Raw genomic sequence first — 17,909 nt, 5'->3', positions numbered from 1 at the left:
TTTCGGATTATTTATTTTATATTTTTTATGCACTCTGATCTGATCATCTTTTCTTTCACTTCTGGGGTTTGTGTCTTGCTTAGGGAGGCTTTCCTCAGTGTGATATAAAAACACTGCATTGTCTTCTAGTTCATTTTCATTCGTAGTTTGTCTTCTTGTGTTAAACCCTTAATCCATCCAGATTTTCAGTGAATTGCCAACTCCCTGGTGATGATTAGAATGTGGACAGAAGGCAGAGTGGAAGGATAGGGACTGCAAAACATGTTGGTACTTCCCTGGAGGTCCAGTGGTTAAGACTTCGCACTTTCGTTGCAAGCGGCATGGGCTCGATTCCTGCACCGTGCGCACTGAGACCCTGCACCCTGCTGCACTGTGTTCCAGCCCTGCAGCCGCACACCAAAGAGTTACCCTAGAGACTGGATGGGGAGAGGGAAGGGAGGAGGAGCAGTATAGGGGCAAAGGAGTCAAAGGTACCAACTACTAAGTGTGAAATAAGCTCCAAGGCTATGCTGTACACCATGGGGAATATAGTCAATATTTTATAGTAATTACAAACGGAGTATAACCTTTAAAAACTGTGAATCACTATATTGTACACCTGTAACTTATGTCACGTTACTGTGCATCAGCTGTACTTCAATAGAAGAAAAAATGTGAGGGCTGGAACAACTCCAGGGGCTCCATTGTTGGGTCTGGGAAGGAGGCAGTGAAGGGCCTGGTATACAATACCAGCCAGAGAAATTTGGCTTGAATTGTAATTCCATGTCCCTATTCAATCTTTTCAATCTTTTCTCTTTCTGACCTGTATACAAATTTTCTACTTCAGCCAGGTTGGACTCCTGACTTCTGGCCTGACTCCATGCCTTTGTCCAGTCTGTGATTCCTGCCTGGAAAACCGTTTCCTCTTAGCTCTGCCCATCTAAGGCAGATATGTTCAATTAAAGTCATAAGAGTTAGTATCTTTAACATGTAAAAGTGAAAGTTTCGCAGTTCCATATAAATATAATAAATACATCAAATGAAAAGCAGGCAAAGGCTATATCAAGGCAAGTCATAAAAAGAAATAGTCTGTGTATCAGGCAGTCAATTTAGGTCTGCTTTGTAACCCAATTTGTATTTGTCAAGTTCCTGCTTCATAAAGGAACTCTCCTTTATACTTTACGAAGAATGCAAGGATAAGCAAGTCTATTTCCATGATCAATAAATTTTACAATCTAGAGAAGAGATAGGACAGTACACAGATTGACCGTAACAGACAAGAAACAAAAGAAGTCTTGAAAAAGGGGTCCAAGAAGAGAGAGATTGTGCAGAGTTCAGTTAGAAGAATTAATAAAGGGACTTTCCTGGTGGTCCAGTGGTTAAGAATCCGCCTTCAATGCAGGGGACATGGGTTCGATCCCTGGTATGGGAAGATCCTACATGCTGCCAGGCAACTAAGCTCATGCGCCACAACTATGGGGCCTGTGTGCCCTGGAGCCTAGGCTCTGAAACAAGAGAAGCTACCGCAGTGAGAAGCCCGCATAACGCAACTAGAGAGAAGCCCCTGCTCGCTGCAACTAGAGAAAGCCTGTGCTCAGCAACTGTGACCCAGTGCAGCCAAAAATGAATAAATAAAAATTTGAAAAAGATGGGATATATATAAACATAGAGCTGTTCACTTTGCTGTACAGCAGAAACCAGCATAGCATCCAGTAAGATGTTAATAAATATGCTCCAATATGGATTAATAAAAATTAATATGAAGTAATAAAAATTGATAAGAATTAATAAAATTACTGGACTGTGTTAGTCACTCAGTCATGTCCAACTCTTTGCAACCCCATGAGCTGTAGCCAGCCAGGATCCTCTGTCCATGGAGTTCTCCAGGCAAGAATACTGGAGTGGATTGCCATTTCCTTCTCCAGAGGAACTTCCCAACCCAGGGATGGAACCCTGGTCTCCTGCCTCGCAGGCAGATTCTTTACCGTTCGAGCTACAGGGAAGTCTCCTCCATCAATGCAGGTAAGTAGTTTTGATCAGAACATTGTCTAGATCTAACAAAACTCAATTAATGTTAAAAAAAAAAAAAGAACAGGGGAGGAATGAGAGTATCAAGAGGGAGTCTAGAGATGGGAGATCGTCTTGAGGCTGTTACAGAAGATGGTGAGAGCCTGGTTGGAGTCCCGGCAGTACAAGCAGGGAAGACAAGATGTAATGACAGACTGGTAGTGGGCAGGAGGCGGCAGGGCCTGCAGCCGAGCCTTGGGGGTCTCCTTGTGTAAGGCCTGCCTTGCAGAGTTCTTAAGGGGATCAAACAGAGGAGGGACGACATCCCCCTCTTTTACAGAGGAGGGCGAGAGCTGGCCAGTGACTCACCCAAGGTCCCTCAGCGGTCACCAGGGCCAACGCCCTCACTCTCTCTACCTGCTCTGCTGTGCATACTTGGCAAGGATGACCTTTCATGAAGCCCTGGCAGGGCAGGGAGAAGGAAGGTACTGTCTGTTCCTCCAGGCCTGCCGCAGACCTTGAGAGAGCCGCAATAAATGCTGTGTTTGTTTGATAAAGCACTTGGCTTTTGGTCTCAGTAGGAGGAAGAGCTAGAACAGGTGTGGCGAGCCCAGGGCAGCCTGCAGCGCAGGTGGAGGGTGGGGTGGGACAGAGCCCCAGGGCCTGGCAGGGGGCTCCAGGGGCCGTGGATTTTGAAGAAATCCAAGGACTTTCTCATGACCCAACCATCTCTCTCATGTTCCCAGACTCCTGCCTGGCAGAATACACCAAGATCTTTTTTTTTTTTCCTCACCAAAATCGTAAGGATACCAGCTCACACTAACTGAGGTCTTACTGCGTGCTTAGCTTTGTGGCAGGTGCTTTTCATGCACACAGACATGCCATCATTCCATAAGTGGGTGCTGACTGCACTGGGTGCTGCAGACAGAGGGAAACTTGGGACAGTGTCCCTGAGCCTGGGAGGTGACCTTCTGTAGAGGACATTTCACAAGAAACAGAACAACAACATAGTGTAGTATGTGCTGTGATGGGGTGAAACTAGACTGCTTAGGAATCCAGAGGATGGCTGAGCTAATCCTCAACACAGCATACCCATTTTGCAGATGAGGAAGCTGAGGCTCAGAGAGCGAACTGCCTTACTTATCTGGCTAGTTTGATTCTGACTTATTTTCTTCTTTAAAAAAATTTTTTTTAATTTTATTATTAGAATATAATTGCTTTATAATGTAGTGTTAGTTTCTGCTGTATGATAAAGTGGATCAGCTATATGTATACATATATCCCCTCCCTCTCAAGCCTCCCTCCCACTCCTTCCATCCCATCCCTCTAGGTCTTGACTAATTTTCTTCTTCAGGAGATGATACGGATAAAAACGGGGATGGAAAAGACAAGTTAGAAGCGGGCCTCAACCCCTATGTTGAAACGACGGGAAAACTGAGACCCAGGAGGGAAGGGAGTTGCGAAGAGTCACACAGGAAAAGGAGTGGATCCCACCTGACTCCCAGTCCAGTCACACCAGATGGCTTTCTCTTCTCTAGTGGTCTCAAGATTTCCTGGGACCCCCTCACACGGGACCCTTCCCAGCTTGTGGTTTGTATGCTGCACACTCTAACCTCTCTGTTCAGACTGGAAATTCCAGAAAGAATAAGAAGAGGTTGAGTTGGGACAGATCCAGAAGTCAGGCAAGGACGTGTGTGCATGTTGGGGTGGGAAGGGTACCTCACTACCCACCAGGGGATCCCAGTCTTGGGGAGAGACAGCAGGGGAAGATCTGATGGGGTCCGTCTCCCTCCTCTGCCCAGCTTGGGAGTGCCAGGACGGACCACGGGGGGCTGGTTGGCTCTGAACCTTAGGCTGCAGCGCAGCTGGGAGGCCTTGGGTCCAGGCTTCCCTCTTGAAGCCAGTGGTAAATGAATAACCTCGCTCCTGCCTGCGGGGCCCTCTGGGACAGAGAGCCACCTGGTGCCCTTCAGCTCTGGCTCAGTGCCCCTGGCCAGAGACCGTGGGGTTCAGATGTAAATCCCTTGGCCCCTTCTGCCTACATCCCCAAATCCCGTCCACATAGGCCCAGAGAGCATGTCTGCTCACTTCTTCCTGCCCCTCTTCTGCTAAGCCTCCTTCCTCTCTGAAACTTCACCCCACAAAGCCCCCCTCCCCTTCAATGACCCTCTTCTCTGGGTCCCTTCCCTCCCTTCCCCCCAACTCAACCCCCTTCCCCAGAGGCCTCCCCATGAAGCCCCTCCCCTCTTGCTAAATCTGTCCCATCTCTGAGCCCAGGTCCACTTCCTCCAGCTCTTCCTGGGATCCTTCTCCATCACCCCCTCCCCACCTTCATATTCACAGCCCTCTCCCTCTTTCCTTTCCCCAGGCCAGAGGACTGGTTCCCAAAGAGGCCTGGGTTGGAGAGAGAGTAATGCCAACGGCAAGCCCTTTCCAGGAATCTCCTAAGAATGAACACTCTAAAGCCAGGGTGCTCTTACTGTTTATAGTAACCTATTTCCTCTTCTTCTGATAATAAAGCACAGTGACTTGTCAGTTGTTGCTTAACGAGAGGAGAATATTTTGGACCAATATAAAGCATTCCGGGAGTTGGTGATGGACAGGGAGGCCTGGAGTGCTTCGATTCATGGGGTCTCAAAGAGTCGGACAGGACTGAGCGACTGAACTGAACTGAACTGAAAGCCTTCTACTGAAAAATCTGCCTGCCCCTGGGGCCTTTTGCTTTCTGCTTTGCTGCAGGTCAAGAAATTCAAGATACAATAACTTTCAAATAATTGCGAGCCTCCACAATCCCAAATAACTGTCCTGGGATAAATACCTGTCCTTGCTCTTTTGCAAGTTGCAAATCTCTAGGACGCATGGCCTATATGTTCTGTTTCTGCTTCTCATCTCCCACCCATTTGTCTGTCCACTGTGTGCGCTGTCAGGCCTCTTGCTAAGGCCACCAGTGACCAGCTCGGTGCTCTGAATTCTCAGGCTTCTTGCTTGACGACTTCCGCAGCCTCCGACACCATTGCCAATGCCCGCCTTCTTGAAACTCTTTTTTTTTTTCTCTTTGGTTTCTAGACTGACCTCATCTACTTCCCTGGTTTCGGTTGCCATATGTATTCTAACAACAGCAGTTTTACCACTCCTGAGTTCCAGATCTCTATATATGCCCTGTCTCTTCCTGGACGTCTCTGTCTGGAGGTCCCACAGGCTGGCCAAACTCTGTTCACTCACAGCTAAGCCCATCGACTGCCCCCAGCAACCTGGTCCTATTTTGGTAAATGGTACCACCATTCAATCACTGACCTAAGGTAAAAAATTTGGGTTAACCCAGCTTTTTCTGCTGTCTCTCCCCACATACCCAAATGGTTCTCCAGCCCGGCTCTGGCTCATCCTGCCTCTTTCACAGCACTCCCTGCCACCCTCCCCATCAGGCCTGGTCCCCCATCCCCCTATCCCTACTTTATTTCTGGGCTGCATCCTCTCACGTGATGACAGCTGCACAGCCTCTAAGACGGTCTCCTGCCTTCATCCCTCCACCTGAGTCCCAGTTCCGCAGGGCCGGCTGGAGAGGTTATTCTAGAGCAAAAGTCTGATCAGGTACCTCCCTTCCACAATTCCGGTAACAATCCAGTACAATCCAGGGTCTGTAATTCTGCACACGAGACTCCCTGTGACTTGGCCTCTCCAGGGACCAGGGCCCCATCGCCAGTTCCTCCCTCACCTTGCTCTCTACCCAGCCAGGTGAAATCCCACTTCCCTAGCTCTGGACACTGGGCCCCTTTCCCACTGCCTGAACCTCCTACACCTTCTCCAAGACACAAGTGCTTCCAGCCTTGTTTACCTGAAACATTAGAGTGTCACCAGAGAGTTCTGAGTACCCCCTCCCCCCTCCCTACCCTTCTGAGGCCCCTCTCTCTTCTGTCCTCCTGGGGACACAATTCTACCCAGTTTCCTTTGGTGGTGTGTTTTACCAAAACAATAGATCTTTTTGTTCTCCTTTCCCAAATATGAAATCATAGCATTGAATGTGCTCTTTCACATGCCGCAGGGTGATTCAGGCATTGGGGAGCGCTTTGGAGGGCCGGTGTCCCAGGCGCAAACCTGAAGGGGGTCCCTGACATCCCCCCACCTCCTCCATGCCCAGGAGTGCACCTGCCCACCCCTCCGGAGTGGGCCTTCCTTGTCTGAATCCCCAGTGAATAGGCCAAAGGACCAGCTAGCTAGTGAGTACCCAGCTCAGTTTACAACTTATTGAAACTCTCTAAGCTTCATCCCGCAGCTGGAGCGCAGAATTCAGCCAGGGCCAGTCCTTGGGGGGCGCACGCGGGGCGGGGGGTGGTGGTGGTTGGGAAGGGGAAGTTCTGCAAGTAGGTGGAGGCCTGTCTGCGCTCAGGACAAGGAGGCACCAGTAACTGCAAAACGAAAGATTTTTATTGAAAAATATCGTGGCCCCTTTTCAAAGCTGCGGGTCCCTGCGCAAAGAGAACTTTGTGGCCGCAGTCCGACCAGGCGGGCAAGTAGCGGTGGTCACCCCAGTTCCGCGCACCAGAGGGGCAAGGTTTCAAAGGTTCGTGCCAGCAGGCCCCTGGGCTCCACAGTCCCGCTCCCCGGGCCCGGGGAGGGCTAGCAGCTGGGGAAGGGGGTGCCGGGCGGGCCCCTCCCAGTCCAGCGAGTGAGCAGACAGGCATCTGGGGGGCGGGGGCTGGTCTCCGATGCAAGGCTGCACGCAGGACTGGTGGGCGCGCCAGCTTGTGGGAGTGGTCGGGACTTCCCGCGGTCACCCCATCAGACGTAGTCCTTGCGGTCGTAGGCCGTGCCGGTGCCCGTGACCGGCCCGGTGGAGCGCGGCGCCGAGTAGACGATCTTGGTCCGCGCGTAATTGTCGCGCGGCGGGCAGGAGCAACAGAGCAGCGCGCCCCCCAGCAGCTGCAGCGCCGACGCCGCCCAGCCCACGTACAGGGCGGAGCCCATCTCGCGCTTCTGAGCCTCCGGCACCAACGGGTTGTAGAAGTCCCGGATGATGGTGTTGGCCGACCAGGACACCGGCACAAGTGTCAGCAGGGCGGCCAGCAGGAAGAGCACGCCCGCCACGATGGTGATCTTGGCCTTGGCCGTGTCGTCCTGCACGCAGTTGGTGCACTGGGCGCCCACGAGCGCCACGAGGAGCCCGAAGACCGCCAGTAGGATGGCGACGACGATGAGGGCGCGGGCCGCCTGCAGGTCCTGCGGCAGCGCCAGCAGCGAGTCGTACACCTTGCACTGCATCTGGCCGGTGCTCTGCACCACGCAGTTCATCCACAGGCCCTCCCAGGTGATCTGCGCCGTGATGATGCTGCTGCCGATGAAGGCCGTCACGCGCCACATGGGCAGCGCGCAGCACACTATGGTGCACAGCCAGCCCAGCACGGCCAGCGAGGTGCCCGCGATCTCCAGGCCCATGGACATGGCTGCCGCGCCAAAGCCGGCTCTGCCGGGCGGCTCCACGTGCGGGACGACGAGGGGCCGGGGCCGCTGGGGCCTGGGCGGGAGCAGCGGTGCAGCCGACGGACTGACGCCCCGCTTGACGGACGGACGGACGAACGGACACAAGGGTGGCGCGCGCTAACGGCTCCGCTCTGCCGGTTGGCGCAGCGGCTGCGCCTGCACCTGCCTGTGGCTTTGTAGGCGGGCGGCTGCGACTGGGCTGGCCCCTAGGAAGGGGCCGGTTAGTCTTCGATCCCGGCCCAGCGCTCCGGCGGGGGCGGGAGGGGCGGAGCCGCGCTCTCCCAGGCCTGGGGACAGTGACGTGGCCCCTCTTCTCCCTTCACTAAAGTGCCCCGGGAGGAAGCACTTGGCCAGGAGTGGCTCAAGGCGCCAGGGTGCGGGCTGCCTAGAGGGCGGGGCCGAGACCTGCGCTCCAGCCCCTCGCTCCTGCCCACCCCGCCCTCGCCCCAGTGCTCGGAAAGGAATTCTCCGGGGGATGGGGTGAAAAGCACAACCTGCTTGACACTCCACCACTCTACCCGCAGCAAGGAGGCGTGGGGAGGCGGGTGCTGCCAGTGGCCCGGGATCCACCGGGAAGGGGCGGGCAGTGTGGGCGTGGCCAGCCAGCTGTGGACGTGGCCCAGAGTTTACGAGAGTGGGCGGCTGTCCTCCGAGCCGCGCACCTGCTCCTGGTCCCCCTGGCTCCTGAGGCAGCGCTCCTCCCTGTGCGCGCTCTCTGCCTGATCCAGGCCCATGGGACTGCCAGTCCTGGTCGTCTGGACTCAGAAGCGGGGGACAGCCCGCAAAGGTGCCCTGAAGACACGCCTGAGCCAGTGCTGAACTCAGTGCTGAACTCTCTAGCCTCTCCGCAGTTCCCATGTCTTCACCCTCACAGTGTCCCTGGATCCCTTTCGCTGAGCTGGCCTCGCCTCCTAGAAACACCGCACTCGCACCCTCCTCCCACAAAGCCCAGGTCCTAACCCGGAGGAGTCAGTACCCACCTTATTGAAACGATGGTGAGAGACTTTTGATCCCGGCAAAGGTGGGAAGTCAAAGACATTATCTCTAATGGCCTTGCTCCCACACCTGAGCTATCCCTCACCTTGCTCTCTTCCTACAGAGGTGACCTTGGAGATTCTGTCCCTCACTTCCCCTCTCCTCAGGGCCCCCACCCTTGCCATGTCCTCTACAGGGATAATGTAGAGACCACATGGCCCGTTCTTTCTACCTTTCAGCTTTTTGCTTCCAGCCAGGCCTTCCCCTGACCACACTATTTAAAATCACAGCTGGGAATTCCCTGGCTGTCCAGTGGTTAGGGCTCCATGCTTTCACTGCCATGGCCAAGGTTCAGTCCCTGGTTAGCACAAGGTAAGGATCCCCCAAGCTAGGATCTCACAAGATTCCCCAAGGGCCACGTGGCCAAAAAATAAATAGATAAAGAATTTAAATTGCAGCTATTCACCCCACAATGCCCTGTCCCCGTTTTTATAGTTTAAATTCCTTTTAGCATTTCACACTGCCTGTTATTTGCTTTCTGCTCTGGTATGTCAGCTCCACTGGGACATCCAGAATGCCCCCAACAAGGCAAGGGTTTCTGCTGGTTTTATTCACTGCCATGTCTCCAGTGTCTGGAACCATGTTGGGTCCTGAAGACAAAGTTGATGTAGTGACTTAAAAAAATTATTTTTTACTTATTTGGCCGCGCGCACAAAATCTTCTTTTCAGCAGGGGAACTCTTAGCTGGGGCATGCGGAATCTAGTTCCACAACCAGGGACTGAACCCTGGGCCCCCTGCATTGGGAGTGCAGAGTCTTAGTCACTGAACCACCAGGAAAGTCCCTGATCTAGTGACTTGAATGGAGGATAAGCATCACTTTCTTGCCTTCCTGCAACCTTGTCTGCCCCGGGGGGCCCCCTCCTCCTGGCATGAATGACTGGTGATGGGATATTACCCTGTTACCTGCCTTTGGAATCTAGTCGGAACCTTGGGCACTTTGAGGTGAGAGGAGGGACCTCATGGGACAGGGCCTAGGAGGTTTTCTGGTTTGTCACATCTCTCAAATTACAGGCTTGCATCCTGTGTCCTCCTCTGTGAGTGTCTTAGCCCTGGGGTGAGGTAAACAGGGTCTAGGCCCATGGAAACCAGGGTCCTACTTCTTGCAGGTGCAAAGGTCTTGGGCTGGGCCAGTTGGGGCTGGGCTGGGCAGGGCTGGGAGTGCCTGGCCAGAGGGCCCAGCTGGTGCTGGGTGGAGGTTGCCCTGGAGGAAGTTCTTGAAGTCCAGTGAAGTGCTGGTTATTGGGGTGACTTTGGGGCAGAGGGGTGGCAATGGGGGCCTGAGACCAGATGCTTTTGTCTTGAGAGTGGGCTTCCTACTCGTTGTGCTGTGAGCGCTATCTCTTGCTACCTGTGAGGCCAAGGTAAGTCACATCCTCCCTCCTCACCTCAGTTTCTTCTTCTGCAAAATGAGGAAACTGATGCCTTCATGATCTACCTCACAGCACTGTGATGAGTACAGAAGCAACGTGAGCATATTGCAAATTAAAAACAACCAGGGCCGGACAAGCCAGTGTGCAGAGAAACTGTGCGGAGAAGGTGTGGGGTTTAGATGGATGGATCTGAATTGGAGTTCACCTCCACTCTCACCAGTCCTGTGACCTTGAGCAAGTCCTCTCCCACCTGGAGCCTTAGTTTCTTCATCTGTGAAGAGGGGTTTATTCTGTGTTGCTTGGGTTTGGGGTACAGGCAGGAAGAGGTGCCTTGTTCCTGAGCCTGAGTGAGGTGGACCTACTGGGTTGGGCTGGGAAGAGATGAGGCCAGGACAGAAAGTTTCATGCCCAGAGGCCAAACTTCAGGGACTCTGCAAATAAGACTTTGCCTCTGGACAAATAGCTTCAATCAGCTTTTTGCTTAATATCGTCCATGGTCCTTACAACTCAGTAATAAAAAACAAATAGCCCAATTAAAAAAAATATATAGTCAAAGGATCTGCATAGACATTCAGAATAGACAAGGAAGATATTCAAATGGCCAAGGTGCACGTGAAAAGTTGTCCGACATCATTAGTCATCAGGGAAACACAAATCAAAACTACGAAGGGATACCACTTCACACCTACAAGGATGGCTAGAATCAAAAAGACGATAACAAGTATTGCAGAGACTGTAGAGAAACTAGAATTCTCCGACAAAGCTGATGGCATTGTGCAATGCTACAGCTGCTTTTCAAAACAGTCTGGGAATTCCTCAAAAGGCAGTTACGATTTGTTGTTTAGTCGCTAAGTCGTGTCTGACTTCTTTGCGACCCCATGGACTGTAATCTGCTAGGCTTCTCTGTCCATGGGATTTCCCAGGCAAGAATACTGGAGTAGGTTGCTATTTCTTTCTCCAGGGGATCTTCCCAACCAGGGATCAAACCTGCATCTCTTGCATCGGCCTGCAGATTCTTTACCACTGAGCCATCAGGGAAGCCCCCTGGCAGTTATACTATATGACACAGCAATTCCATTATTAGGTATTTACCCTAATAATGAGAAGTGGAAGATATAAAGAAGAAATAAAGAGAAATGGAAACATTTGTTTACCAAAGAATTCACACACGGGATTTCCTTGGTGGTCCAGTGGTTAAGAATCTGCCTGCCAGTGCAGGGGACATGAGTTCGATTCCTGGTCCAGGAAGATTCCACATGGTGCAGGACAACTAAGCCTTTGCACCACACTACTGAAACCTGGGTGACTAGAGCTTCGCAACAAGAGAAGCACCTGCAATGAGAGGCCTGTGCACCCCAACAAAGAGTAGGCTCCCACCGCTCACCACAACTAGAGAAAGCCCATACACAGCAACGAAGACCCAGTATAGCCAAAAATAAAATAAATAAATTATAAAAAACAAAACCAAAAGGGCTTGTGTACAAATGTTCAGAGCAACATTCCTAACAGCCTCAAAGTAGAAATGTCCTAAATATCGGTTGGTGAGTGAATAAACAAAAAGGAGTATACCTATACAATGGGATATTATTCAGTCATAGAAAGGAATAAAGTTCTGTGGTACAATGTAGATGAACCTTCAAGACATTATGGTAAGTGAGTTGCAAGGAATGGTGTGTATTATGTGATTTCATTCATAAAAATGATCCAGAGTAGGAAAATCTATTTGAGATAGAGAGTAGATCCTATGGTGCTGGGGTGAGGCACTGGGGGAAATGGAGATTGATTGCTAATGGGTACAGTGAGAATATCCACTCCAGTATTCTTTTTAGGGTGATGAAAATGTTCTACAATTGATTGTGCTGATGGTTGCATAGCTCTGGGAAGATACTAAAAAACCATTGGAGAAATTGGGAAATGGTCTATAAATCATTTCAATAAAGCTGTTAAAATAAAAACCACTATGCTGCTTGGGCTCCAAAATTACTGCTGATGGTGACTGCAGCCATGAAATTAAAAGACACTTGCTCCTTGGAAGAAAAGCTATGACCAACCTAGACAGCATATTAAAAAGCAGAGACATTACTTTGCCAACAAAGGTCTGTTTAGTCAAAGCTATGGTTTTTTTCAGTAGTCATGTATGAATATGAGAGTTGGACTATAAAGAAAGCTGAGTGCCGAAAAATTGATGGTTTTGAACTGCAGTGTTGGAGAAGACTCTTGAGTCCCTTGGACCGCAAGGAGATCAAACCAGTCAGTCCTAAAGGAAATCAGTCCTGAAACTCCATTGGAAGCTGAAACTCCAATACTTAGTCCACTTTTGGTGAAGAACTGACTCATAGGAAAAGACCCTGATGCTGGGAAATGTTGAAAGCAGGAGAAGGGGATGACAGAGGATGAGATGGTTGGATGGCATCACCAACTCAATGGACATGAGTTTGAGCAAGCTCCGGGGGTTGGTGATGTACATGGAAGCCTGGCATGCTGCAGTCCATGGGGTTGCAAAGAGTTGGACACAACTGAACAACTGTACTGAACTGAACTGATGGTGCTTGGGGCCCACAATATGTATTGGTGTGGTGTGTGTGTCCCCAGAAGGTGGGAAGGAGGATGGGATGAAGCTGTCTTTGTATGGAGAGTGCTATGACTCTGAGTAGTGGGGGAGTGCTGTTGAGAGGAGGGTGAGGTTTGGGGGCTCCAACACAATGCTTGTCTCTCCCTCCTGTTCCTGAGCCTCTTGTCCAGAAACAGCACCTTGACCCAAGATGGCACTGATGCTCCAAAATCCCTCCAGTTAGTGCCCTGTGACCATTGGAAGGAGAATACTGAGGCTGTCTTGATCTAGGAGAACTTCTTGTAGGAGGAGGTTGGGCGGGAGTTGGTGGATAAGGCTTTGCTTGGTGAAGGTGACCAGGTGTGTTGGAGTGAAGTGTGTGTGCGTGTGTGTGTGACTCCAAGAAGCAAATGCTAGAAAAAGAGGAACTGAAAGAAGAGTTTCCACAGCTAGGAAATTAACCTGTTCCCCCAGCCAGTGCCCAGCCCCCAGAAGTAGCCATCAGGGCCCCAGGGCTTGCCCCTCCCATACTGTGGCCGTGGCATCTTCCCCTTTCCCCACCCCCTCCCCCCCCAGCACATTCAGTCTGGCCTCCTCCTCTCCCCAGTGGGCACTCTGTACTGAATTATACCATTGGCTTTCTTGGTTCTTCAACTTACAGATGGCAGACTGTGGGATTTCTTGGCTCCTATAACTGCCTGAGTTAATTCCTCTAATAAATCCTCTTTTACATATTGTGGCTCAGATGGTAAAGGATATGCCTGCAATGCAGGTTACACGGGTTCAATCCTTGTGTCGGGAAGATCCCCTGGAGAAGGAAATAGCCACCCACTCCAATATTCTTGCCTGGGAAATCCCATGGACAGAGGAGACTGGTGGGCTACAGTCCATGGAGTCCCAAAAGAGCTGGACATGATTTAGCAACTAAACAACAATAACAAATGTATTCTATTAGTGAAACTTCACTATTGTGGTAGAATTCTTTAATTGACACAGAGTCACACCTTCTTTTATTGCACTTCACACTGCTGTGTGTTTTTTTAAGTTGAAGGTTTGTGGCAGCCTGCACTGAACAAGTCTATTCGTGCTGTTGTTTCAACAGTATTTACTCACTTGGTGTTTCTGTGTCATATTTTGGTGAAATATTTCTAACTTTTTCGTTATTATTATGTTATGATGATCTGTAATCAGTGATCTTTGAAGTTACTATTGCAAAAAGATTATGACTTGTGAGGCTCATGAAGGTTAGCCTTTTTAAGCAATGAAGTATTTTTATTAAAAAAATTTTTTTGCCGCACCTCAAGACATATGGGATCTTAGTTCCCCAACCAGGGATTAAACCTATGCCCCCTGCAGTTGAAGCAGAGTCTTAAGCACTGGGCTGCCAGGGAATTCCCAGCAATGAAGTGTTTTTATTTTTTATTATTTTTAAAATTAAGGTATATACACTGTTTCTTGGGTTTCCCAGGTGGCACTAAAGGTAAAGAACTTGGCTGCCAATGCAGGAGACATAAGAGATGTGGGTTTGATCCCTGGGTCAGGAAGATGCCCTGGAGGAGGGTATGGCAACCCACTCCAGTATTCTTGCCTGGAAATTCCATGGACAGAGGAGCTTGGTTACAGTTCATGGAGTCCCAAAGAGTTGGACACAACTGAAGCAACTTACCAAGCATGCACATTGTTTTTTTCAAACATAATGCTATTACACAATTAATGAATACAGTGTGGTGTAAGCATAGAGGCTTCCCCAGAGGTGCCAGTAAAGAATCCATGTGCCAGTGCAGGAGATGTAAGAGACTCAGGTTCGAGCCCTGGGTCCGGAAGATCCCCTGGAGGAGGAAATGGCGTGCCACTCCAGTATTCTTGCCGGGAAAATCTCATGGACAGAGGTCCATGGGGTCAGACAGAGTCAGACCTGATTGATCATCTGAGCACTATATAGTGTAAACATAACTTTTATAGGCACCAGGAAACTGAAAAATGTGAGTGACTCATTTTATTGCTGTATTCGCTTTACTGGGGAGTCTGGAACCAAAACTGCAGTTTCTCTGAGGGATACCTATATTTAGACTCTTTACATTTAAGGTAAATATTGCCATGTTAAAGCTTGGTCTAATATGTTCACTGCAGCTTTATTTACATTAGCCAAGATACAGAAGCAACCTACGGTGTATATATACAATGGAATGTTAGCCATTAAAAAGAACAAAATCTTGCCATTTGAGACAACATGGATAGATCTAGAGGGTATTATGCTAAGTTAAATAAGTCAGAGGAAGACAGATACTGTATGATTTCATGTCTGTCTGAAATCTAAAAAATTAAACAAATGAATTTACATAACAGAAGAGAAACAGTTATAAATACTGAGAACAAACAGGTGGTGGCAGAGGGGCGGAGGTTGAGGGAAGGAAAGAAATAGGTGAGGAAGAGTATAAGGTACAAACTTTCAGTTGCAAAAGGGATGAGTCATGCATGTGAAATGTACAGTGTGAGGAACAGAAGTCAATAACTTTGTAATATCTTTATATGGTGATATATCCTAACGACTTATTATAGTAGTCATTTCGCAATGTATCGAATCAGGGTATTGTGTAACAGAAACTAATACAGTATTATTATAGGTCAATTATATTTCAAAAACAAACTCATAGAAAAAGAGATCAGATTTGTGGTTATCAGAGCAGGAGCCGGCAGGGGGAATTGAAGGAAAGCAGTCGTAGCTCAGTTGGTAAAGAATCTGGCTGCAATGCAGGAGACATGGGTTTGATTCCTGTGTCGGGAAGGAATTCAATTCCCTGGAGAAGGAAAGGGCAACCTACTCCAGTATTCTTACCTGGAGAATCCCATGGACAGAGGGGCCTGGCAGGCTTCAGTCCATGGGGTCACAAGAGTCAGACACGACTTAGCAACTAAACCACCAGACCACCACAGTTAAAAGCACAAATCTCCAGTTTTAAGATAAATTAATCCTAGGGATGTAAATTACATAATAAATATAATGAATATCGCTATGTGTTATATATGAAAGTTGTTAAGAGAGTAAATCCTAGGAGTTCTCAACACAAGGAAAAAAATTATTCTCTATGTCTTTATGTGTCTATATGAGATGTTGGACGTTCACTAAACTTACTGTGATAATCATTTCACGATGTATGTAAGGCAAGGTTTTCCTGGTGGCTCAGATGGTAAAATAAAGAATCTGCCTGCAATGTGGGAGACCAAGGTTCAATCCCTGGGCAAGGAAGATCCTTTGGAGAAGAAAATAACAACCCACTCCAGTATGCTTGTCTGAATAGTTCTTTGGACAGAGGGGCCTGGCAGACTACAGTCCATGGGGTCACAGAGTCAGACTAGACTGTGTGACTGAGCACACTTATGCACATATAAGGCAGACCATTATGCTATGCGCCTTAAACTTACACAGTGCCAACATCAACCATATCTCAATAAAACTGGGAGAAAAAAGTTAAAAAAAACAAAAAGCTGGGCCCCTCACCACCCACCACTAGGAGGTTCAGGGCGGCCAGCAGGATGGTGACCACGATGAGAGCACCAGGTGTCTTTGGGTCCAGAGGTCCCGAGCTGCTCTACCTTCCCTCCACCTTTCAATCTTCTTATGCCTGTTTTATCTATAAAGTCCAGGGGTTTTGGCTGTACTTGGAAGAAGGAATAGGGCCACGTATGTCTATTTCATCTTCTCAAGAGTGAAAGTTCCTGGGACTTCCCTGGTGGTCCAGTGGTTAGGAATCTGCTTTGCAATACAGAGGACAGGAGTTCAACCCCTGGTCAGGGGACTAAGATCCTACATGCCTTGGAGCAACCAAACCCAAATGCTGCAACTCCTAAGCCCACGTGTCACAACTAGAGAGTCTGTGCGCCACAGCTAAAGATTCCACATGATGCAATGAAGACCTGATGCAGCCAAATAAACAAATAAATATTTTTAAAAAGGAGAGAAAGTTCCCAACTGCTGTTTTTTTTTTTTTTTTGCCTCACCATACAGGATCTTAGTTGCCTGACTAAGGATCGAACCCATGCCCCCTGCAATGGAAGCACAGAGTCCTAATCACTGGACTGCCAGGGAACATCCCCTCCCCTGTCCCCGCCCCAACCCGTTTTCTTTCACTTGGTTTTCCGTACACATATTCATTACCTGCTTGGCTCCTGTAACCACGTGAGTTTAAGACCCCTAAGTTAGCCTTTGTAGTTCAGTGTTTTGGCCTTGGGTCACCTAGTGGCAACCAGAATGAGAAAAAGAAAAAGAAACCGCAAGGAAGCTCAGTTGGGATAGGCTGGGGCTGGGGGCACTGCAGGAGAGAGGGCTGGAAGACCCCAGCCCCCAGCCCCTGCATGGTGCTCGTCATCCCCCTCACTAAGCCTCCCTTCCCGGGGACGGAGGGTAAAGGACTCCGTTGACTTTTAAGTTTATTTAAACCTTGGGGATCTTATCATATCTGCATCCTAACAGCACAAAGTTAAACAAAGCAGCTTCTGAGGCCCAAGGAAAGAGTAGTTGATTTAAGATAGGGCTCTATCAGAGGTTATTCAACTCTTAGTGCCTCCCCTCTTATCGCTGACAGGGGCCATGATCCCTGGCCAGGGCAGTCTCCTGGCATTCTGTGCTCCGGCTAAGCTCCAGCCCCAAGGGGAGTTTTCTGGGGAAGGAGCTCAAATAACTTTGTCAGCTGATGAACAGCCCTGTCGGTGGCAGGCAGCCTCTTTATCAGCCAGCCTAGTCCCTGCTCAGGGCACTTATAATGACAGCAGCCACTGTGGTAGAGAGGGAGGAGGTAGGAGGACACGCAGGGTTTTCTCCCACCAAGGCTGATCCCAGTGCCCATCGGCTGCAAAGCAACACCGATCCTGAATCCAGTATGGAGCCATCCTTCCTTAGGGGCCGGCCAACCCAATGTGACCCCGGTCACTCCAGACCCCTTTTGTGGTGAGGACGTTGGCCATTTGTTCATACACTTATTGACGCTTACTTGGGATCTGGATTTGTTTTACTTGAGCATCATGCTTCTGCCAATACCACCATTCTTGAACTTGCTCACGCCTCATATGCTGTTCTTGTGAATCTTGCAATATTGCTTCTGATCTAGAAGCTGCCATACAGCAAAACAAGTACAGGGAGATGTCCCAGGGGTCCTGTTTCATCATGAGCCCCACCATCTAGAAGCATCTGGCCTCGCAGGGGATGCAAGGATGAAATGGCCCTTTGAAGACAGCTGCGGTCCCCCTGGGAAACAACAGCGTGGGAGGTTGGACTGCCATCTCGAAAATGCCCTTATACGTGGTGCTGTTTCTCCTGTAGACAGAACACATGTGCATTCAGACTTCTCCTCTCCTGGTCTGCTAAAGAGGATTCAGTAATCGCACCAAGTTTCCCCTTACCCCTCCCATCTTACTGATCATAAGGAGAAAGAGTTGCTTGCTGGGAGAAAGGCATTGTAGATACATATAATAAAGGGTTGAGATGGACAGAGGA

General features: G+C 49.5%; 1 protein-coding gene across 1 annotated transcript; it reads right to left on the bottom strand.

The window, feature by feature from the left end:
• Positions 1–6,386: 6,386 nt before the first annotated feature.
• CLDN3 (claudin 3) lies at positions 6,387–11,325 on the bottom strand. Its single transcript, XM_069571483.1, has one exon. The coding sequence runs from the start codon at positions 7,420–7,422 to the stop codon at positions 6,763–6,765; it is 660 nt and encodes a 219-aa protein (XP_069427584.1). The 5' UTR covers positions 7,423–11,325; the 3' UTR covers positions 6,387–6,762.
• Positions 11,326–17,909: the final 6,584 nt, after the last annotated feature.

Source organism: Ovis canadensis, chromosome 24 (assembly GCF_042477335.2).
Source record: "Ovis canadensis isolate MfBH-ARS-UI-01 breed Bighorn chromosome 24, ARS-UI_OviCan_v2, whole genome shotgun sequence".
NCBI classification, from domain to species: domain Eukaryota; kingdom Metazoa; phylum Chordata; class Mammalia; order Artiodactyla; family Bovidae; genus Ovis; species Ovis canadensis.
This window is presented reverse-complemented; position numbering and strand designations above follow the sequence as displayed.